Below are 24,544 nucleotides of genomic sequence, written 5' to 3'. Positions count from 1 at the left end.
CTTTTTAAAGAAATTGCTATCCTTTAATGTCCACAACAAAATGCTCCAAATGTTTTACTGTGCTTTTATTGAAAGTGTTTTAACCTTCTGCATGATCTGCTGGTTTGATAATGCTACTGAGGCACAGAAAAAGATTGTCAGAAAAACTGTAACAACAGCCAGCAAACTGCTAGGGATTACGTTACCAAGTTTGGAATGCATCTATATAGACAGAACGATGATGAGAGGCAAACAACATTGTGGATGACCATAGGCACCCTCTTGCCTCCTCATTTGAATTGCTGCCATCTGGGTGATGATATTGCCACCCTCTATTCACTAAAAATAGATCCAAGTTTTCCTTTGTTCCACAAGCCATTAAGTTTTTAAACAGGTAATGCTAAGAATGTTAAACAGTTTCCCCTCGGGGGGGATCAATAAAGTATTTCTGATTCTGATGCACTAGCACCTTATCCCCCATGCCAAGGTATGTGTACACAGTGGTGACTTTTGCGATGTTGTGATGAAATGCCTTGTGATTGTGTCGCAAACCAATTTCCCCATGGGGACAAATAAAAGTATCTCTCTATCTAAACCCCATGTAAGCTTTAAAGTTCAGGTCTGAGTCAAAGACCCACACCAAGATTTTTTTCTTGTTGGCTTTCTAACAGAATTTAATTTTGCGACCAGTTTCTCTCTGAGCTTTTGAGACTATGACTAAAGTTTCAGTTTTGTCCTGGTTGAGCTGTAAAAAGTTTTGTGACATCCATACATTAATATTTAAAATACATTTAAAAAGTATATTGATTGGTTTAGTGGTAGAGCGGGTCGTCCACCACACGAAAGGTCGGTGGTTCGATCCGGGCTTCCCCCAGCCTAAATGTCGAAGTGTCCTTGGCAAGATACTGAACACCAAATTGCTCCCGAGGGCTGTGCCTTCAGTGTGTGAATGATTTATTTTCTTTGAAAGCGGGTGAACGTGATATGTAGTTGAAGTGCTGTGAGTAGTCGGAAAAGACTAGAAAGTCGCAATATAAGTACAGTACATTTACCACGTCATCAGGAGACACAGCCACATAAAGTTGTGTGTCATCAGCAAAACAATGGAAAGAGATGCCAGAAGTGGTCCTAAAATCAATCCTTTTACTTAAAAATGGAAGATTGGAGGTTGGTCTGGAATTGCTGGGTATCGAGGTATCAAGGCTACTTTTTTAAAAAAGAGACTTCACAAGTGCAATTTTGAATGCTATGGGGAATACGCCACACAAAAATTGTAAGGACCGCCTCAGACACTGAATTAAAAACATTTTTTTAATAGGAGGTTGGAAGTGAGCATTTCAGCGACAAACAGGCAAAAAATATCTAGGGCTTCATAGTGTATGGTGGGTGGCGTTTCTTTAGCTATTATGGTATCTTGGAGTTGAAAGATACTAGACCCGATATTGGCTGTCTTCTCTTTGAAGTGGTCCGCAAATTCATCACATTTAGAAGCCATTGCTATGGTCTGTAACGGGTTTAGGCAGGATGGACATCTACAGTATCTGAAACATGCAGCAGCAGCTGAGCTTGTTATAGGTTTAAATATCCTCCATCAAATGGATCATACTGCTGTCATATTATTAAAGTTTCAGATTTAACTACAAAAAAAAATTTAATACATCTGTCAGTTGTTTATCTTGAACATTAATACGTGTATGTATTTAGGCTGTTGCACACATGCATGTATCCAGGGCGGCCCCCCCTACTGAATATACATTCCACCACTCATGCATAATTAAACTGGCCACTCTGGGAAGACCTGACAATAAAAAACATTCATGACACATTTATGTGTCAAGAATGTGTACATTCATTGTGTGTACATCAAAACATAGTTGGAGGCATGTTTTAAGCCAATTATAGAGGAACACAGGAAAATCCCAATGCTGGAAATGAACCTTGGCCTGGTTTGGGGGTGTGGGGCAGTGGGGTTAGTGCCATTTGAACAGTGGTTTAAATGCATTCTCTTACACAGCAAAAAAGATGACTAAGAAAATTGTTTCTCTTTTCTCATTTCCTATTTCTCTCCCCTCCCTTATCTCCCCATCTTCTATCACGTCTACCTTCTCTTGATTGGTTTCTCTCTCCCTCTCTCATCACCTACTGTTATCTGTTTGTTGGTATCATCACCCACACACCCACCATCATCTTTCTAAACCACTAACTCATCTTTCCCCTCACTACTTTGCTCCTACTTCAATTGCTGTTTACTGTTCAAATTTCTTTTCGCGACCTACCATTCCATTATCTCTCCTACACCTATTTTGGTTGTGGTCTCTCTCGTTCTGTCATTTTCTGCATGCACATTATTGTATGTGTGTCTCTCTATGTTTGACAGACTCTGGATGATCTAGAGGAGAGGGTGAAGGAGGCAGGCATTGAAATCAGCGTTCGTCAGAGCTTCCTCACGGACCCTGCTGTGGCTGTCAAAAACCTCAAGGTGCCAGATTCCCCCAGTCTTCTTACACATACAAGACAGCTGAACACCAATCAGTCAGGCCTTGTTTGCCCAGTTCACCATTGAGAGCTGCTGGATACTTGCCAACAATAGCCCAGGAATTACAGAAGCAGTCTTATGCCCAGAATGTGGAGTCATTCAGCAAAACGCTGCATCTCTGTAGCTCCAGCCGAGCTGCCCAGTGGCCCAAACTGTGGTAAAAACTGTGATAAATGCTGAAGCCAGTATTGAAGTGTTCTCAGATGCAGCACCATTAATGATCTCTAAAATATGTCCAGTTCCATAGACATCCATTCAGAAAGTGAAACTTCTCTCTTGAAATACAAATTCAGTAACTTTTTTCGACAAGACATTATGGTCTCAGTATGTGGTGTCTGGAATTGGCTGACAAAACAGCCTAAACTCAAGGTCCACTTACTTACTTCCTCTGAAGCCTTTGACTGTATGACACAGTTTATCAGGAGATGGAGTTTGTTTGGTTGTCATGGAGCTGTGAATGTTCAAACTTTCCATTATTCTGAGCATTTTAAAGAATTTCTTGTCCATGTTGGCTTACAAGTTGAGCTTGACAGTTCACTCACTCTAGGCTTCTGGCTGCTCAGACTCTTAGTCTGAGCTAGCTGTGCTGCCGGGTGGTAAAACCAGCAGCAACATGAGCCTCTGCCTCTCATTGATTCTTTTACTCTGTATTTGACTCTGGACAAACTAGAAAGTAATTTTGGCTTTTTGAAATGCTGTTCTTCGATAGCTGACTGAGCTCCTTATGCTCTGTGGAAGGAGAGAGAAGAAAACAATGCATATCTCAAGCAAACATGTAGTTTTGTCACCCATTCATATCTAAATATATCAGTGGATGATTAAAGTTAACTAGATTGCTACATTTAGAGCAACAAAGTTAAGGGACCATTGGCTAGTTTTGTTTTGTTATAAGCACGTCATCTTTATAACTACTACAAGGACATTAGATTGGAAAATTGTTCCTTAAAGCAATGGATCAACATTTTGGGAAATATGCTTGTTCGCTTTGTTTCCAAGAGTGAGATGAGAAGATTAATATCAATCAATAATTGTGTATGTTAGCTAAAGTCAGGATGTGGTTAGCCTAGCTAGGCATAAAGACTGGAAGATTTGGGAAACAGTTAGCATGGCTCTGTCTAAAGTTAAAAAATACAGAACAGAAATGTAAAAGCTCCAACTTTCTTAGAGATATTTGTGCTGGAACTATTTCTTGATGAACAACAGTGACAACAAGACTCCAGGAAGCTGCAGACAGTCCCTGCAACCAGCTGTTTGTCAAGAAATAGTTCCAGCACGTAACACCTCCTAAAAATCACAATTTGTTTTTTACATTTCTTTTTGTGTACAGATCAAACAAAATGTGATAGTGTGTTAATTTGTGAGCTTTAGAGGTGTTGGCATGTGTATTTTCTGGCTTTGGACAGAGCCAAGCAAGCTGTTTCCCTCTGCTTCCAGTATTTATGCTAAGCTAGGCTAACCACCTCCTGACTCTAGATCTGTACTTAACACACAGACATGAGATTGATATATCTGAACATCACACTCTCAGAAGGAAAGTGAATAAGCATATTTCCCAAAATGTTGACACATTGCTTCAAGAAAGTAGAGATACCCTACAGTGCATCCGGAGAGTATTCACAGCACTTCACTGTTTCCACATTTTGTTATGTTACAGCCTTATTCCAAAATGGATTAAATTCATTGTTTTCCTCAAAATTCTACAAACAATATCCCATAATGACAACGTGAAAGAAGTTTGTTTGAAATCTTTGCAAATTTCATCTGGCCCCTCCACCATACAGGCCTGATTGGTGGAGTGCTGTAGAGATGGTTGTTCTTCTGGAAGGTTCTCCTCTCTCCACAGAGAAATGCTGGAGCTCTGTCAGAGTGACCATCGGGTTTTTGGTCACCTCCCTGACTGAGGCCCTTCTCCCCCGATCGCTCAGTTTGGCCGGGCAGCTCTAGGAAGAGTCCTGGTGGTTTCAAACTTCTTCCATTTACGCATGATGGAGCTGTGCTCACTGGGACCTTCAATGCTGCAGAAATGTTTCTGTACCCTTCCCCAGATCTGTGCCTCGATACAGTCCTGTCTCAGAGGTCCACAGACAGTTCCTTGGACTTCCTGGCTTGGTTTGTGCTCTGACATGCACTGTTAACTGTGGGACCTTATATAGACAGGTGTGTGCCTTTCCAAATCATGTCCAATCAACTGAATTTACCACAGGTGGACTCCAATCATCTCAAGTATGATCAGTGGAAACAGGACGCACCTGAGCTCAGTTTGAGTGTCATGGCAAAGGCTGTGAATACTGATGTACATGTGATGTTTGTGTTTTGAATAAATTTGCAAAGATTTCAAACAAACTTCTTTCACATTGTCATTATGGGGTATTGTTTGTAGAATTTTGAGGAAAATAATGAATTTAATCCATTTTGGAATAAGGCTGTAACATAACAACAAAATGTGGAAAAAGTGATAGCGCTGTGAATACTGTCCCGATGTACTGTACGTGCATTTGCAGCTGAATGAATCATAAACCACAAATAGAAGCATTCAACCATCACTGAATTTCACTTGAAACAACACAGTGTTTTGTTTCAGCCTGTGACTGACTAACTCCATCGGTGCAATGCAACACAGAAGAAAAAATAAGAAACGGTTGTATTTTCCAGTCGCAAGCAGCAACGCAAGGGACTGAGGTCCTCTAGGCGAAGCTGTGCAACTAAGCATGTTTTTTTGGGGAGGGGATATACACTGAATTTGACACACTGCAGGGCCTTTTAACCTGCTTTTCATCTCCACCCTGTGTGTGACTGTCCTTTTTCTTTTTCACTTCCAAGCGCCAAGATGCCAGAATTATTGTTGGCCTGTTCTATGAGACGGAGGCCAGGAAGGTCTTCTGCGAGGTAAAGTGTTCTTCTGTTCAAATTCATTTGTGACACACTTGGATGACATGAATTTAAAGTATCAGACACGTAACAAAGTGCTTTAATGCAAGGCTTTTACGAAACCTTAAAGAAGAAATCGAGTAATTTATTGAAGACCGTGAATAACACTGATGAAGTTAAGTCAAGTCATGTCAGTTTTATTAATATAGCCTAATATCACAAATCACAAATTTGACTCAAGGTGTACAGCATACGACAGCCTCTGTCCTTAGACCCTCAATAAGGACAAACTCCCCCAAAAAAACCTTTAAAGGTGGGGTGTGCGATTCTAATCCAATACATGTCTTTTTGTCAAATTTAACGAATACCTCCTCACATATTCTAGCTGTCCGTTCAGTGTGTGCGCTGAGAAAAACTCCGGTGTGTGTACACAGCCCTGGCTCTGTGAATGGGAAACACACAAAGTGGCTCGGACTGAGCCACACAACACATTACATAGCTGGTTATACAGGTAATGTTAAATGACTTGCCCACGGACATTCAGCGCTAGGTTTTGGGTTAGTAAACTGTCCCTAGAGTTGCTGCTTTAGTGACAGACATGCAATATGTGTACAGAATAGACCAACATAGTAAAATTACAGTATGGACAATCAGGATGCCAAACAGACCTGAGTCACACGACCTCCTCTCCACTATGGAGATCAGGAAGAGGACAGACTACACAAACATACAAAAGGCGAAACTCAAGCACAGCATTCAACCAGGTAGGAGAAAGAAAGAAACACTCACAGAGGGAGAGGCTGATTCACCTGGAGGATGAAGATCCAGATCCAAAACATCTGGAATGACGGTTACAGAGATGCAAGGGTTTTCAGAAAATGTACAGTATTCTCCTCTGGAGGACAAACATGGACTATAAGTTCTAGGCTTAATAGATTCATTGAGACTGAGACCAACTCGCTGGAAGGGTAATGGTAACAGGTACAAGGTAATCAAAAATAAGCAGCTAGCTAAAAAGGCGAAAAGATGAGTTTTAAGTTTGGACCTAAAGGCCCCAACAGAGTCAGACTGTCTGATGTTGACAGGGAGGTAATTCCAGAGGAAGGAAGGGAGCACGATAGGAAAAGACCCCGCAGCCAGAGACTTGTTTTGAACTCTGGGAACTGACAGGAGCCCTGTATTCTGAGAGCAGAGCACATATTAATATAATTAATATTATAAAGAGTACGGTCTAGACCTGCTCTATAGGAAAAGTGCAATGAGATAACTTCTGTTATGAATTGGCACTAAATAAATAAAATTGAATTGAATTGAATGGGATGGGATGGAATATAAGGTTTAAGGAGATCTTAAAAAGGTTTATCTAGTAGGGATCAAGGAGGCAGGTTGTTGGTGTATAAGTTAGCACCAGCTTATACAACATTTCGAGAGAGATCCACTCTCTTGTAAGAACAGAGACTAACTGGGATTCAGCATATGAATATTTTACAGGAGTAGCTGGAGACGAGGAACTAATTTTGTTTCTAATGTAATCAATTTTTCGGCAGAAAAAAAAAAAAAATCATGAGCCGTAAAGGGTGAGCAGCTAACAGACGGCTGTTTTTGAGTAAGTTTCAACAGTGTAAAAGAGAAATCTAGGATGTGTTTGTTGTTACTGATTAGGCGAGAGAAATAGGCTGCTTTGTCTAATCATATTTTATCTTGGTTGAACTTAGTGAAAGGTTGATTTTTCCCGTTTCCCGCTTCCATGCTAGACAGCTAGCTTGTTAAGGTGATTACACAGCTCATGCTAATGTTTGTTAGCCAGAATTAATGGTATCTTTAGTAACTCAAAGTTACTGTTTATAGGGGATAGCAATTAAGAAATTTGGTATCCGAGATATGCCATTGCTACATTTCTTGGCGCGTTACCACCACCAATTGTCGATTAGCATAGTGTGAAACTGACAGCAGGACTGTGTATCGTGTCACCCACAAGCTTGTGCCTGTGCATGTATATTCTTGTGTGCATGCATAATACCAACAAAATGGGCAGCCACTCTTGAAAACATTGCTACATAGCGCCAAGTGGTCAAAAACTCCACAGGGTACCATAATATGTTAGAGTAAGAGTAAAATGTCAACTTTGTCAAGAAAGTCATTGCTTTCTGTCATGCCTTAGTCATTTAGGACTCTAAGCCAGTATTTTATTTTCTCAGTGCTAGAGGGGTTCTAACTGAAATCCACCTGATCTGGGAAAACCCCATTTTAAAATGTGATATGATTTTGATATTGCATATTTTAAGTACCTTTAGGGTGCCTATAACTTTGAACAATTAAAGAGCACTTAACGACATGTAGTTAAGTGCTAAGTTTTGCTATTTAAGATGTGAAAACTAAATATCTCAAAACCACTCAGATACAGATAGAGCCTTATAATTCCAACGTTAAGACTGACTGACCCAACGTGGGCAACACTTTCATTGAATTATCACCTACATTTCAGTCAGACAGTCTCAAGGGACATGATGGATATTAAATTGTCCATCAAATCCACCCATCACATACAATATGTCAAATATCAGAGTAGATTGTGACAAAAGTTTAACAGTGATGCAGCTCACCAGTTTTTTCAAAATGATGCTGTTAAAATAACAAAAACAAACAAAATAATATGACAGGTCTGAGACCAAGCACTGTTTACTGTTGCCCTCTTTCTTTTTTCCTAAAATATCAAATATTATCTCTTTTTTTCTTCTCCTCAGTAGATGTTCATGTATCACATTCTTCTCCCTCCTTTCATTGCTCCATTGTCCCTCTGCAGGTGTACAAGGAAAAGCTGTATGGGAAAAAGTATGTGTGGTTCCTCATTGGTTGGTACGCAGACAACTGGTTTAAGATCAAGGACCCATCCATTAACTGTACTGTGGGGCAGATGACGGAGGCTGTGGAGGGTCATGTGACCACTGAGATTGTCATGCTCAACCCAGAGACGGTGCGAGGAGCCTCCAACCTGGTAAGACAAGCATTGTAATGTGGCTTATCAGTGGTGCTCAGCAGAACCATCTGCAGCTGAACAGGCTGCCGTGAATGTATGATGAATGCACTAATCTAGTGTTCATATTTTGCTACAGCAGCAAAATAACTGTGCACTTAAAATGTATAAAAACATCTTCAAAGAAATATAATCTTTCCGGTTAGGATAATTTTACATTAATTCATTACAAATCTATTTGTTTCAAAGATGTGCTAGAATTAAGTGTTGTTTCATTGTTACTAGTACAGCAATCTGCTTTCTTCTGTCTTGTTTTAAGATATTAACACTAATTTCTAGAAGATTACTATAACAAGGGAAGCCACACTGGAAACAAATCAAGTGGGATTTAGATTTTCTCTTTTTCAATGAAAAAGTAATTTGAGACCAGATGACTTAAGACAGGCGGTTTTTGCAATATAAAAACCAGGGCTCCAGACTCACTTTTTCCGCTAGTAGCACTGGCGCTCCTAATGAAAATTGTAGGTGCACCAGCACAAAATTTAGGAGCACCACTTAAATCAACCAGCAACGCAAAACATTCATATTTTTTTCCTTCTTAACTGTATTACTGATAAAATGCTTTGGTAATAAATAGACAATTTACAGAAATAACAATGTGCCAACAACGTAAACCTTTTCTTAATGCCCCGCCCCATCCAGGCTGTGATTGGTCGGTTCACGAAAAGTGACATTGCTTATCTTCTCCGTGTTGTCTTCTGTCTTACGGCTTCAGCTGCAGAACCTTGACTAACAGTTGAACTGGTGTTGAGGATCTTGAGGAGGAGGACGTGGGCTGGTGCATAATCAAAGTTGGCCGACGACGCATCTCTCTCGCTCTTGTTTTTGTACAATGGGCTGCTCAAGCGGCCCACAGAGCGACAGGCCCACCGATGGCCAGTCCGACTATGGTCTGAATGATCTCTTCTTTTGAAAAATGAATCAATAGTTCGTTTCATTTTCACTAAAGGGCCAAGCGAGAGTGAGAGCACTTACGGACCAGACACACACACACACACACACACACACACACACACACACACACATAAGGAAGGCGAGTCTCCACAATGTGACTGTTTAAACAGATTTATGTCCCCACAACATTAGTAATACACACACACCAATTCTCGCTCCTTCCTGGTGTTTCACATGATATATGATGATGATTTAAAAAAACACACACACACACACAAAAACATGGGCATATTAGCAAGTCGTACTGGTGCTCCTAGTTATAAAATTTAGTTGCACGGTCTCCAGAAATGGTCACAAAATGCGACTAAAAGGTCACAGTCTGGAGCCCTGATAAGAACCGCCACCGGTTATTTTATATGTTACGCTCAAAGTGGTGATACTCCTCTCTGTATAATAGGTTTGGGTAACGTATGATTGATTGTCATGTTGTGGCAAACTTTTATATCTGGTCTTTCATAATCTATTTTCAAAAACTGGAGGAAGCACCATATAGCTTATATAGAAATAATTTATATACTAAGGTAATTTGCTTTGCCAAATATGTTTTGTAGAAAATGTAATTGCTGCCTGGGTAGTGTTCACAAGCAACAGTTTTTCCAACACAGGAGATGTGACATCCTTTAGAGAACATGTTGCTAGGTTTAGGCTAAACACTTGGGTAAGGTTATGTAAAGTTGGTGGTTTTGGTTTAAGGTACCCTGTGGGGTTTTCTTGTAAACACATTTATGTTAACATTCATTGTTTCTCACCAAAACACATACTGTGTATTGGCCTAACAAACATGTAGAATGCATTTCCTTCCTGATAAAACATTTGCAAAGCCATTTTTTTAATATTTGAAATCTATGTTGTTTACATCTACATTTGCTAGTTTGCAGTCTTCATCTATCTTTTTTGCCTTTTAATGCCTCCATCTTGCACTGCAAATCAGCAAATTTTTAAATATTTAAGACGCCCATCTTTCCTTAACCTAAACTAAATGCTTTGAGTTGTCTAAATATAACCATACAATCTTAATTAGTTCCTAGGAGTGGAAAGCTTGAAGCTAATAGTGTACTGTTATATTGCAGATATGTTCAATGTAATCGTTTCCTCATTATGTTGACAAAAAAACATAATTGAGGCGGAATTCTGTTTCGACATATTTGCTACTGCAGATCAGTTAAATATGAGTGTAATTTTTAGGAGACAGGGTTGCATTGAGTGTCTTGGCCCCAGTGTGAAACATTTTTCATTCTTGATTTAGAATTAACCCTAAAGTATTGCTATAAATGTGTATTTCCAAAACAACATGCCCCAGCCAATAGACTTTCAAAGAAATGTGAGTGGCTGTATTATGAGAGAAGTGGTCAAAAGTGCTTTCATGAACAGCAGGATGAAATCCAACTCCATCCTTTGTCTCAAATTCAACAGATCAACACAGAAGTAAACATTTGAAGGCAGCAGACTCCCACTTCCTTCATCCCTCAAAGAACTGAAGGCTTTTCTTCCTTAATAAAGCATGTAGAGGATCCAGTATAACAGCAAGGCAGCACCACCTATTACATACTACTTGCATTACATACTTGACATTCTTAAATTGGAAGGTGTTCCCCTTATTTTGCGTGTCTCTTGTGTATAGAACATTTATTTGAGCTGACCTGAATATAGCTGTCATTTTAAAGTAATACATGGTGGAAAAACTTAGTTGCACAGCTGCTTGCTGGGTAGTGTGTCCAAGACACTGCTCTGTATGCTGGTGCTGATACTAAAACTCCATGAGACACAGAGGGCAGACTTTTATTAACGGCCCTGTTGTCTGGAAGTTCTGTTGGCGTGAACAGATGAGCACTTGAGATGCAGGAATGGGCTCTTATTGATGAAAGTGAAGTGACACTGAGGCACAGACATCATCCAGGGAAAAAACAGGTTTCTGCTTCTCCCTTTCATCTTCAGCTCTGTGTCTGCTTGTAATACACCAATCACCAATCACACTTCCACTGGCTCGAATTCCATTTGTGATGGCCTGACCATTCATCTGATCACTGAATGAAATTATGCATTTTATCTAGTCTTTGTACTAACAGCATGTGGGGCTCAGTTGGTAGAGCAGGATGGCCATTAATTGTAGAGTTGGTGGTTCAGTTCCAGAGCTCCTCTTGTCCAAGTGTCCTTGAGCAAGACACTGAAACCCCAAATTGTGTATGAGAAAATTTTTTTAAGTTGCTTTGGACAGACAAGTGCCAAATGAATGTAAAGTAAGTGTGCAATTTCTAAAATGTAAATGTTATGTTTAAAGGCAGAATGAGTAGGATTTGTCACTTGCTGTTTTGTAGAGAGGGAGTGGCGTTAGCGAGAACAAAGCAGTGAAACAAAGAAATAAACCGTTATTTTCGGATTGTTTCACAGCAGTTACGTTCTAAAGCACAAATAAACACGATCACACCTCCTCACAACCCTGCGGAAAGGAGCCACATTACCAGATTTTGTGTGAACATGCAGCTGAAGCAACACTTCATCCTGTCCACCTCTGCTCTGCCTGCGTGTGTGTAGCTCAGCCCCGCTCTCGGTCAAACAGCTCTTTATACATCTATAGTCTCACATAGCCAGACCTATCTGCACACTTCATAGCGCTTTAGTGCCGTGACAGCTAGGGCTGCAGCTATCGATTATTTTAGTAATCGAGTATTCTATCGATGATTCCATCGATTAATCGGATAAGAAATACTTTTGCTTTATTAAAGAGCAATAGTTAATATACAAAAGAGAAAATAAAAACAGGTCTCTTAAAATGAACAACTAATTGGTTTCCTTTTTAGAAAAATCTACATTTTTATTGCTTAAATTGCATACAATAATATTATCTGTCAAAACTAAACCCATTTAGTGCATTTAAGTGCCATATTACATTCTGGGTTTTAAAGAAAAACATTTCTGAAATGCAAAAACAAACAGCTTTATGTCAACAGGCAAACACAGGACACAGAGGTAAGTGCAGTGACGAGGGAGTTTATTTGCAACCTTTTGGCGGTACAGAGGTACTCCAGGTTTTTATGGTCAGTGATGACGGAGAACAGGTGATTAGCTCCCTCCAGCCAAGGCGTCCACTTCAACAATAAAAGGGAGATCCAGATTTGGATGGGTGAGAACGGGAGCAGTGCAAAAGGCTTTCTTTAGCTCTTCGAACACGGCTCGAGCTTCGGGGTTCGAGGACAGTGACTTGGGCTTACAACATACCAGGGAGGTGAGATGAGAAGACATGAAACTGAAATTCTTGATGAATCTGCGGTAGAAGTTTTCAAACCCCGAGGAAACGTTGGAGTTCCTTAACTGTTTGTGGAAGATGCCAGTTTTGGATGGCGTGGATCTTCCCCTGGTCCATTTGGATGCGCTCTGCGCTGACGATGTATCTGAGGAAATGGACCGTGGGGCGATGGAACTCGCACTTCGAGCTTCAGATAGAGCGGATGTTTCCTGAGCTGTTTGAGGACCTGCATAACGTGGTGTTCAGCCAAGTTCCAGGAGTAGATGAGAATGGCATAGATGTAGACGATCACAAAGCGGTGGAGATACTCCCGGAACACCTCGTTCATGAAGCCTTGGAAGATGGCGGTGGACAGTCTGTACGGCATCACCAGGTATTCGTATTGGCCAGAACGGGTGATGAACACCGTCTTCCATTCATCCCCCTCCCGGATCCGAACGAGGTTGTAGGTGCTCCGCAGATCCACCTTGGTGAAAATGCAAGCCCCACGGAGATCCTCGAGGGCAGCAGGGACCAGAGGAAGAGGATAGGGGAGCTTGACAGTTTGACTGTTGAGGGTTCAGTAATCGATGCAGGGCTGCAAGCCTCCATCCTTCTTGCCCACGAAGAAGAAGCTCGACACCGCGGATGAGGTGGAAAGTCGAATGAAGTTCTGGTGGAGAGCCTCCTGGATGTAATCCTCCATAGCCTTGCACTACGGGATGGACAGGGGATACACACGTCCTTTGGGCGGTGTTGCCCCAGGCAGCAGGTCAATGGCACAGTCCCATGGCCGATGTGGTGGTAAGAGAGTGGCTGCCTGTTTGCTGAAGACATCGTGGAACGCCACAGTCAGATGGGATGTTGAGGTCTGGCAGTGGGTCAGGACTCTCCACTCGGGTGGAATGTACATGGACGGGGGAGTGACTGACCAGATGTTTGGGAACGGAGGAGATACACTGTTGAAGGCATGCTGGACTCCACCGCAGAATCTCGCTGGACTCCCATCTGACTTCCGGAGAGTGTTGAGCGAGCCATGGGCGTCCCAGGATGACGTCTACGGTGGGTCCCTACAGTACCAGGAAGGAGATTTGTTCCCTGTGCAGACAACCTACACGTAGGGTGATGGGCGGAGATTGATATTGAATTCTTCCACGTCCCAGCGGTTTTCCCTGGTTGGTTTCTATTTTTTAACTCTGCATGACGTACAAACGGTAATTCTAGGCATCTCAATAATGACGGCGAGATGAAGTTGCTGGAGAAGCCTGAGTCAAGGAGGGCACGTACTGCGACGACAGAATGTGGGGTGAGTAGTTGGACCTCGAGAAGGGTTCATTTAGAAATGGCAGGATAACTGGGGGTGGTACTCACCGCAGGACGTGGAGGATGGGTTGGGCATGCTCTGATCTGGTGCCCAGGAAGCCCCACAGTACAAGCAACGGCCCTGGGTCAGACGACGTGCATGTTTTTGGGGTGAAAGCTGGTGGGTGTCAAGTTGCATGGGTTCTGGTACTGGAGGACAGGCCTTGGGTGAGAGCGGGGAATGAGCTGTTTCCTCTGGTAGACATGCGGTCAGTAACTGAGTGATTCTCTGCATGAAAGTTTCGAGTCCAATGCTGTTATCGTAGATTACCATCTTTTGGTAGGAGTTGGGAATTTAGACCTTGGCGGTAAGCAGTTATCAGAGCGGTCTCATTCCTAGCGGCCGCTAGCGTGCGTAACTGCAGGGTGTAGTCACTCACCAAGAACTGCCTTGCCGCAGGTGGAAGAGCTGGTCGGAGTGAGAAGAGAAGTTAGTAAAAGAGTTGACCAGGGGAGATTGTGAGCTCCAGAGAGTTTGAGCCCAGTGCAACGCTCTTTCGGAGAGGAGGGAGATGAGGAAGGCCACTTTAGCTCGTTTGGTGGTGAATCATTGTGAGTGCATGTCGATGTATAGGGAAACTTGGAGCAGAAAACCGCTACATTCCACTGCCTTACCCGCATAGTTGGAGGGAAGGGCCATAGGACTGGCAGAGGCAGATTGTTGGTGGGGATCTGGAGACAGAGCCGCTCAAAAGGCGCTGACCAACCCTTTGAAGGGATTTTCTGTGGTGGGAGCGGAGCGCTCCATCTCCAGATGAGTTGAAGGTCTGGTCTTCTGTCAGCAGGCAAACACAGGACACGGAGGTAAGTGCAGTGACGAGGGAGTTTATTTACAACAGTATGAGTAGACCACAGCTGGAGCAAAATAGTAGACAACGTATGCAGGAACTAGAAATGTCAATTGAGTCTTATCTGTATTAGTAGTCCGTTCAGTTCAGACAGTGAGTGAACCGGGGAGTGTGACTTTATAGTGCAGTGTGGTGATTGGTGGCAGGTGTGTATAATCAATATTCAGGTGAGTGAGATCTGTTGACTGCGGTGGGTGGAGCCGGTGGTGTCTGTGTCGGCTCCCTGACACTTTGTGGTTAAGGTAAACTTAAGTTTCAGAACTACAAGTTTCAACCTAACTATAGCTCAGGCATAACGTAAGCCTTTACTATCTTCTTTGTGGCATTTGTAGGAGGCAGAAACGAGTGGACAGGAACTGTGACTATCATAATAATAAATAACATGAATGAAGCTCAGGCTTTCACAAATTGACTGCAGCATTTTATTTTCTGTGGTTAATATCTTGAACAAAACCTAGCTAACTTAGGGACATCATAACTAGCCGCCACATTGATTTATGTTGTTAACTAGGCATTACATATAGCCATAATTAACGTAGCCTACATTCTTTACTAGCCTTCATATACCTTGTGTCAGGTCCGCTCTGTGGACTGGATGCAGAGACTGTAACATTATGCTTTTTGCTGAGATGCTGAAGCATAGACGTCATGCTATTGTGGAATGAAAAAACGTGTCTCAATATAGTTTTTTCTGTTCATTTGGCTTAGGTGCTGTGAAAAAAACGCTTAACCACTACGCCCCAAGTCTTATAATGGTAGGGAAAACCCTGCTGTTTATTCTGGCATCATGTTGGCCAAAATGTTGCTGACATTCTTATGTAAACAAATACGCATGTAAACACAACAGGCAATATCGAGGTCAGCAAAAATGATCGAGGTCATGTCCATATATCGCAAGATAAGTCTGACGTCCACTTTACCCAGCGATTGGTCAGGTTTGTGGAGGTGAAAAAGTATTCAGGATTTTATCTTCTCTCTCAAGTTCTCTAGGTTCTCACACAACTACTTCTGTCACTTTTCATATGTACAAACGGGTAAAATAAGTGTTTTTTTAGAGCGGGGGGTCCTTCCAGAGAGAAAAAAAGAAGAAAATAATGACACAATTTTCTGCAATTTGACATATACTGTATATTCAAAGACTTTGGGGGGATTATTTCAAAACTTCACTAAATCGTTTTTTGTAGCTCAGTTATCTCCAACTTTATATTAGGGTAAATACTGTATAAAGATTTTCATGTCAATTATTTGTGCTTTCATGGTTATTGAAAATGACGCTCACTTCTACACTAGCTTCTACACTGTTGCCACTATTCTTGAATAAGAGTTAAATCTTATCTACTTCACCCAACACAAATTAAGGGGCATAAATGTACATAAAAGGACTTCAATGCACAATGAAAATTAATTTTGAGAGTATAGATAATAAAGCCACAGATGAAAGGAAACTGCCAACATGGTAATAGCTGTATTTTCAAACACAATGCATAGGAAGCAGCAGTAACCTATTTTCCGAAATGCTCAGCCTCCTTGAAAGATCCATCATCACCACTAGCCTAAGTAGGCCTACATATAACATGTAAATGTTGTGATTTGCAATCAACAAATTCTGACCTACTGAACCAGATGTACCAATTTAATGGACTGAACATCATCTATGTGTACAGTAACCAAGAACTATCTCTCGCGATGTTCTCTCCTCTACAGACCTCCCAGGAGTTTCTAGCCCAGCTGATGTTTAAACTCGGGGGTAAAAATCCAGAGGAGACGGGCGGTTTCCAGGAGGCCCCGCTGGCCTATGACGCCGTGTGGGCTCTAGCCCTGGCCCTCAACAAGACCGTAGGGCCCCTAAAGGCCAAGGGTCACCGGCTAGAAGATTTCAACTACAACAACCGAGATATCACAGCTGAGATCTACCGAGCCCTGAACACTAGCTCCTTCGAAGGAGTTTCAGTAAGTACAACACCCAGAGGAGAGAGGAGACGCAGAAACTGAAAAAGGGTAGGATAGTAATATGAGAGAGAGAGAGAGAGTGAGAGAGGGGCACTGTGTGAAGGATGGAGGGGGATGTTACAGCATTAAAATTCTACCTTTTTCCTTTCAGGGTCATGTTGTATTTGACGCTCAAGGTTCTCGAATGGCCTGGACTCTTATTGAACAGCTTCAAGGTATGCCACAGCATGTGCCTTTTTTAAAATGGAATTCATTTTAATAATCAGCTTATTAGATACAATGTGTGGTGATCTTGTCCTTTCCATCAAATCGTAAATATATATCCATATAAATATATTCATATATGCATATACTATTGGCAGTGTTTGTAGCATTTGCCATGTAAGGCTTTCAAACATAAACAAAGTATTGTATGTTAGTGAGAAGAACATATTTTGGTAACACTCTATAATAACCAAGATTAATAAATGGTAAATTGATATAGTAATTGAAACATTAGTTAATAGATATTTCACTGTTAACAAACAATGCAATGATATTTAGTAATTATTAGTAGTGCTATATTTTATAATTTTATCATTTTCTGTAATATAAAATATTGAGTTTATAAATTATATAGTGTCATAGCTTTAAAGAGAGGATAACAACTACATTCTGATTAGTAAATGATTTATTAACAGTTTATTGTTGCACACATTATAACATTTTATATACTATATTAAGTATTTGTTAGTGATCACCAAATGATTTGTAAATATTTAAGAAATTGTTTGTAAAACATCTATAAACATTACATAGATAAATGGACCAAATCTTTGTAACACTGATGATTATAATACCTTGTTAAATAGTTAATAAATACTTTGTAAAGCATCTATAAACATTATTTAGAGTAGATAATACTTTGTCAGTGGTTAATAAATGGTTTATAATGCATATATAAACATTATTTGAATGCTATTATAAAGTTGAAACTGATGTTTATAATACTTTGTAAATGGATAACTATTGCTTTGTAAGGCATATATATTATTTGTGTGACTGTTATAAAGATGCAACTGATTTTTGCAATAGTTAGGGTAACACTTTATTTGAAGGGGTGTACATAAGACTTTATGATTGTTGTCATTCAGTCATTTATGTCATTTTTAATGCAAAGTTGACATTGTTTGGGATGCCTTTGTGTCAAATGGACATTTACAACTGGTAAATGGACTGTACTTATATAGCGCCTTTCTAGTCTTTTCCGACTACTCAAAGCGCTTCACTACACTACATATCACATTCACACACAGTTCAAAGAAAGTAAATCACTCACACTCACACACTTAAGGCGGGATCAAACCACCGACCTTCCGATTGGTGGACCACCCGCTCTACCACTAAGCCATAGTTGCCACCAAAGCATTTATCATCCATTTACAAATCAATCAGTTGCAACTTTATAATCACCATTCAAATGTTTTTTAGGTGGTTTACAAACCAATTATTAATCACTGACAAAGTATTAATTATCTATTTAAATAATGTTTATAGATGCTACAGACACCTAGTTGAGATCTGACCAGAGACTCCACATGTGGTCTGGCCGACTCCGATTGCATTGAGGGCTCTCGAATGTAGGACTGACTGTAGGGACTTTGAATGTTGGGACTATGACAGGGAAGGCTAGAGAGTTGATTGACATGATGCAGACAAGGAAGGTGGATATACTGTGTGTCCAGGAGACCAGGTGGAAGGGTAGCAAGGCTAGAAGCTTAGGAGCAGGGTTCAAGTTGTTCTACCATGGGTCAGATAGGAAGAGAATGGAGTAGGAGTTATCCTGAAAGGAGTTTGTGAGGAATGTTCTAGAGGTGAAAAGAGTATCAGACAGGTTGATGAGTCTGAAGCTGGAAATTGAAGGGGTGATGTTCAATGTTGTGAGTGGTTATGCCCCACAGGTAGGATGTGAGTTAGAAGAGAAGGAGAAATTCTGGAGTGAGTTAGATGAAGTGATGCAGAGCATCATTGCAGATTTCAATGGGCATGTAGGTGAAGGGAACAGAGGTGATGAGAATGTAATGGGCAGGTTTGATCTTCAGGACAGGAACGCAGAAGGACAGATGGTGGTAGACTTTGCAAAGAGGATGGAAATGGCTGTAGTGAACACTTTCTCCCAGAAAAGGCAGGAACATAGGGTGACATATAAGAGCGGAGGTAGAAGCACTCAGGTGGACTACATCTTGTGTTGACGTTGTAATCTGAAAGAGAACAGTTACTGTAAAGTAGTGGTAGGGGAGAGTGTAGCCAGACAACACAGGATGGTAGTGTGTAAAATGTCTCTGGTGGTGAGAAAGATGAAGAGGACAAAGGCAGAGCAGAGGACAAAATGGTGGAAGTTGAAAAAGGAAGAATGTCGTGTAGTTTTCAAGGAGGAGCTGAGACAGACTCTGGGTGGTCAGGAAGTGCTCCCAGATGACTGGACCACTACAGCTACTGTGATCAGGGAGACAGGTAGGAGGGTACTCGGTGTGTCATCTGGATAGAGGAAAGTGGACAAGGAGACTTGGTGGTGGAACGAGGAAGTTCAGGAGTGTATACAGAGAAAGAGGTTAGCTAAGAAGAAGTGGGACACTGAGAGGACTGAAGAGAGTAGACAGGAGCACAGGGAGATGCAGCGTAAGGTGAAGGTAGAGGTGGCAAAGGCCAAACAAAGAGCATATGAGGACTTGTATGCTAGGTTGGACACTAAAGAGGGAGAGGTGGATTTGTACAGGTTGGCCAGACAAAGAGATAGAGATGGGAAGGATGTGCAGCAGGTTAGGGTGATTAAAGATAAGGATGGAAATGTATTGACTGGTGCCAGGAGTGTGATGGGAAGATGGAAGGAGTACTTTGAAGAGTTGATGGATGAGGAAAATGAAAGGGAACGAAGAGTAGAAGAGGTGACTGGTGTGGAGCAGGAAGTAGCAAAGATTAGCAAGAGTGAAGTGAGGAGGACATTGAAGAGGATGAAGAGTGGAAAGGCAGTTGGTCCTGATGACATACTTGTGGAGGTATGGAAGTGTCTAGGAGAGGTGGCAGTAGAGTTTCTGACTAGTTCTCTAATAAGATCTTGGAGAGTGAGAGGATGCCAGAGGAATGGAGGAGAAGTGTACTGGTGCCAATTTTTAAGAACAAGGGAGATGTGCAGAGCTGTGGCAACTACAGAGGAATAAAGCTGATGAGCCATACAATGAAGTTGTGGGAAAGAGTAGTGGAAGCTAGGCTAAGGGCAGAGGTGAGCATTTGTGAGCAGCAATATGGTTTCATGCCTAGAAAGAGTACAACAGATGCAGTATTTGCTTTGAGGATGCTGATGGAGAAGTACAGAGAAGGTCATAGGGAGATGCATTGTGTCTTCGTAGGTTTAGAGAAAGCGTATGACAGGGTGCCGAGAGAGGAGCTGTGGTATTGTATGAGGAAGTCTGGAGTGGCAGAGAAGAATGTTAGAGTGGTGCAGGACATGTATGAGAGCTGTAAGACCGTGGTGAGGTGTGCTGTAGGTGTGACAGAGGAGTTCAAGGTGGAGGTGGGTCTGCATCAAGGATCTGCTCTGAGCCCCTTCTTGTTTGCTCTGGTGATGGACAGGCTGACAGATGTGGTTAGACAGGAATCTCCATGAACTATGATGTTTGTGGATGACATTGTGATTTGTAGTGAGAGCAGGGAGCAGGCGGAGGAAAATTTAGAGAGATGGAGGTCTGCTCTGGAAAACAGAGGAATGAAGCTTAGCTGCAGTAAGACAGAATACAGGTTACAGGGAGCAGAGGTGAAGAAGGTGCAGGACTTCAAGTACTTAGGGTCAACGGTTCAGAGCAATGGAGACTGTGGAAAAGAGGTGAAGAGGCGAGTGCAAGCAGGTTGGAACGGGTGGAGAAAAGTGTCAGGGGTGTTGTGTTATAAAAATATCAGCAAGAATGAAAGGAAAAGTGTTCAAGATGGCGGTGAGACCAGCGATGTTGTACAGCTTAGAGACAGTGGCACTGAAGAAAAGACAAGAGGCAGAGCTGGAGGTAGCAGAGCTTAAGATGTTGAGGTTCTCTTTGGGAGTGACGAGGATGGACAGGATCAGGAATGAGTACATCAGAGGGACAGCTCATGTTAGATTTTTCGGAGATAAAGTCTCCAGATAGAGAGATAGAGAGACCAGATTGAGGTGGTTTGGACATGTATAAATGCCCTTTTTAAAAAAAAAAAAAAAAATCTGGCTTTATCTTGACAGTTTTTAAAAATAGGGGGTGCTACATAACAACATTATAGGAAAGTCAAAGACTGGGGGACTTGAATATTGTATTGAAACAGTTACATACAATCGAAAAACAGACGCGGGTAAATTCTACCCGTTGGCGGTTTTAATGTTAATACAGTGGTGTTACATCCCCTATTATGCAGGTTTACTCTTCTACAAGGCACATGCCAAAGACGACAGCTATTTAGAGTTTCCTCGGAATTTTGTTCTTCAGAGGTGGGAAAGGTCTCTGAAACAATCAAGACCAGGTGTATTCTCCTGGATTTATTCTCCCTGATAGCTAATCAGCCACACCTGACCTGCAGTAGATAGAGACCAACAGTAATTATCAAATCCAAGAATGGCATGTCAGTGCTTGTTGATGTGAAGAATGTTCTTCCCATTTGTCTTGACAAGATTGGTTTTTGGTGGCCATTTTTCCTCATATTTCTCCTAATTTGGACTGGCCAATTCCCCCTGCACTGCTGTATTTGTCTAGCATTCTGCTAGCTTCCTCTGTTGTCCTGGGGAGGGACTTTCGGGGGCCTGGTTTTGTCTATATTTGCTCACTGCTAGGGCTGACTGGAACACCTGAATGGAACAGCATTAATGTTATTAGTTACAGCTGTTCCTTCCATCACAAGTCAAAATGTCTGATGTGAGATTGATAAGTTCAACCCATGTTTCTTCAGTGGTGGGCAAGTGGTTTCTCTTTGCCACCCCGTGGGCTTGAACTTTTCAGAATGTAGAATAGTTCAGATGAGACGCAAATTTCCTGTTTGAGTCCTGTTTCATTTTTGGTAGTGAAATCATTATCCATTTTGGCAAGTGAGCATCAAAGATCGTCATTTTTCATCCAAACATTTTTTATTTTGTTTTGGAACCGTGCTTTGAATATATTAAGCAGAATTTGTCTTTTTTGTGAGCTTTGTGCTCTTCATGACCATAACAAAGGAAAAATAAATCCAATGATTGTTGACTTCACGTTAACTACTCTTAATAAATCAGTTTGAACTCTGAAAAGAGTATAACAAACACTCACCAATGGTTACGTTCTGACCACTGACACTCCCATCCTCCTTACAGCTCTATCTTTCTCCCTGTCTACACCAGACATGTTTCATTGGTTTTAATGCCTGATTAATGCGTCTGGCGGACATCCAGAATTCATAGAACTGTATATACATACTAACTGGTTTCACTGCCTACACAGGCTGTGTAACAGTTTGTGTATTACTCATGCACCCAGTGTGTTTTTTAAATGAAGTGTCAAGCAAAATTAATTACTAGCTTACTGGTAGTAGTAGATGTAGTTCTACCATTGCAAATGAGACATTCCGTGGTGTGCAAGACAGCATCATTTTTTAATTAGATGTTTATCAACATTATAAATGAAAGGTCAGACAGAGTCATTAGAAGTCATGCTCTGAGGACCTTAAATGTGTGTAACTAATTTCATGGCAATCCATCCAATCATTGTGAAGACTTTTCACACAGAACGTAAACTGACAATCTCATGGTGGCGCTAGATAAAAAGTCAGGGGATCACTAAAGTCAATAGGAGTCATCCTCTGCGGACCATGAATGTCTGTACAAAATTTCACTGCAATCTATCCAATAGTTGTTGAGATATTTCAGTCTGGACCAAAGTGGTGGACCAATTGACCAACATTGCCATCCCTGGTGTCCTGCTGCTAGTGTGGCTAAAAATGTAGAATAACACTAGCCTTATCCTTTAAATTAATAAACAAATATAATATAATAAAATTGCATAGTAGGTTTTACAGACTGTTTAGTTGTGGAGGGCAGGGACCTCAATTATACTGTTATAATAGCAGGTTATGTCTTGCCAATAGGGCCAATATCAGCTCTTTATGTCAGCAAAGAACCACCAGGTACCTATTTTGCCCTATGATGATGATTTTTGCTCTTTATCACCACAACATCAGTGTACACAGGTGATGAGTGTTGTTGAGAGAGTCTTAAAGTAGCATTAGCCAACTCAGCCCTTGCTGTTGAGCATAATAAGTACTTCTTAGTAGAGTCCTGTTAGTTGATTGTAGGAAGTAGTAAGAAGCTTGTAAAGATCCCTCTGGCCTGGATTTCATTAATATATCTCAAAGTGTATTGGTTCTTGGAGTGGAAGGACAATGACGTAGAACATCTGTCTGTCATGAATTCCCAGAAGAGAATTTGTATTTGAAGTAAATCAAAACTGTATACTTACTGAGGGTGAGCACATTTGGAAGCTGTGTCTTTGTACAAGGGAAGCTGGTGTACTGTAAACATCATTGATGTTTTGTATGGGCACTTAAAGGAATAGTTCAACATTTTGGGAAAAACACTTTCTTTCTGAGAGTGAGATGACAAGATGGATATCAATCTCGTGTGTGTCTTAAGTACAGAGAAAGCAGAGGGAAAGAGCTAGCCACTTTCAAAAAACACCTACCAACACCACTAAAGCTATCTATCTTGTATCGTTTGTTTAATCCATACACAAGCAGAAATGTAAAATGACAATGTGCAGTTACATGCTTTAACTATTTCTTAGTAGACAACAGCAGGGTGCAGTGACTGTGTGCAGCTTCCTAGAGTCTTGTCATCACAATGAGGTTACCAGGTTTGGTACCATTGTGCCTGTACAAAGACCAAAATCGAAACCTGTGGTCACCGTATCTGGCAACCTGCACTAGCCAGTGACACTCTACAGAAGGACTAAAATGTTGTTCGTCAAGAAATTCTTTTAGCATGTAAGTCCCCATAACAACAACAAGTGTACACATTAAAGACATGAGATACAATGTGTAAATCAGTGAGTTTTAGAAGTGTTTTTGAACTTTAGACAGAGTTAGACTTGCTGTTTCCCCCTGCCTCCAGTCTTTATGCTAAGCTAAGCTAACCATGTCCTGACTTGGGCTCCGTACTTAACACACAGACATGAAATTGATAATCTTCTCATCTCACTATCAGAAAGAAAGGGAAGGAGCTTATTTCACAAAATGTATCACAGTTTAATTCAATCAAAATTGTATTGAATTATTAACTGGGATAGACATAACTTAGGCTGGATTTGTTTGAAGTTGTTTATACTACTGCTGATATGATACGTCAGTTTCAATACTACTACCAAAATGATACTTTTTAATACCGTACTTGATTGGTTGGTTGAGAAATACAACCCTTTTTTACTTCAAAACCCTTCTGTTAAAGGTAATGTGTGTAGTTTCCAGAAAATCCTTGTAATTTATGACACTGATGGCCATTAAGTGAACTGCAGTCAGCATCCTGTTGCTCGTACTTGCACTCTGTAGGCGCGAGCGTGCATCGACCAAAACATTGAACACAGCCAACCTGGTACCGAACACAGTTTGACGACAGGGCATACAGTACCGTGCTGATTTACAGCGGCTCCGACCAGGACTCTGACTCCGGGGACGACAAAGACACGGCGGGTTCAGGCGGGGACTGGAGAGGCTGAAGCAGGAGAGGAGCAAGAGGGAGGTCGGGCATCAGTCAGCGCCAGCCTCCGGAGGCCTGAGCG

At 41.4% G+C, this 24,544-nt stretch overlaps 1 protein-coding gene across 7 annotated transcripts in view; it reads left to right on the top strand.

Moving 5' to 3' along the window:
* gabbr1b (gamma-aminobutyric acid (GABA) B receptor, 1b) overlaps window positions 1-24,544 on the top strand; it is a 242,481-nt gene that overhangs the window by 162,507 nt on the left and 55,430 nt on the right. For all 7 annotated transcript variants that reach the window (XM_044171397.1, XM_044171396.1, XM_044171401.1 and 4 more), the window contains 5 exons: window positions 2,357-2,458; window positions 5,336-5,401; window positions 8,187-8,378; window positions 16,509-16,754; window positions 16,906-16,969. In XM_044171397.1, the coding sequence (XP_044027332.1) occupies window positions 2,357-2,458; window positions 5,336-5,401; window positions 8,187-8,378; window positions 16,509-16,754; window positions 16,906-16,969 (670 nt within the window). The remainder of the gene's footprint in view (window positions 1-2,356; window positions 2,459-5,335; window positions 5,402-8,186; window positions 8,379-16,508; window positions 16,755-16,905; window positions 16,970-24,544) is intronic.

This window comes from Siniperca chuatsi, linkage group LG17, assembly GCF_020085105.1.
Source record: "Siniperca chuatsi isolate FFG_IHB_CAS linkage group LG17, ASM2008510v1, whole genome shotgun sequence".
In the NCBI taxonomy this organism is placed as follows: domain Eukaryota; kingdom Metazoa; phylum Chordata; class Actinopteri; order Centrarchiformes; family Sinipercidae; genus Siniperca; species Siniperca chuatsi.
The sequence above is the reverse complement of the archived record's forward strand: the minus strand, read 5'-3'. Positions and strand labels throughout refer to the sequence as shown.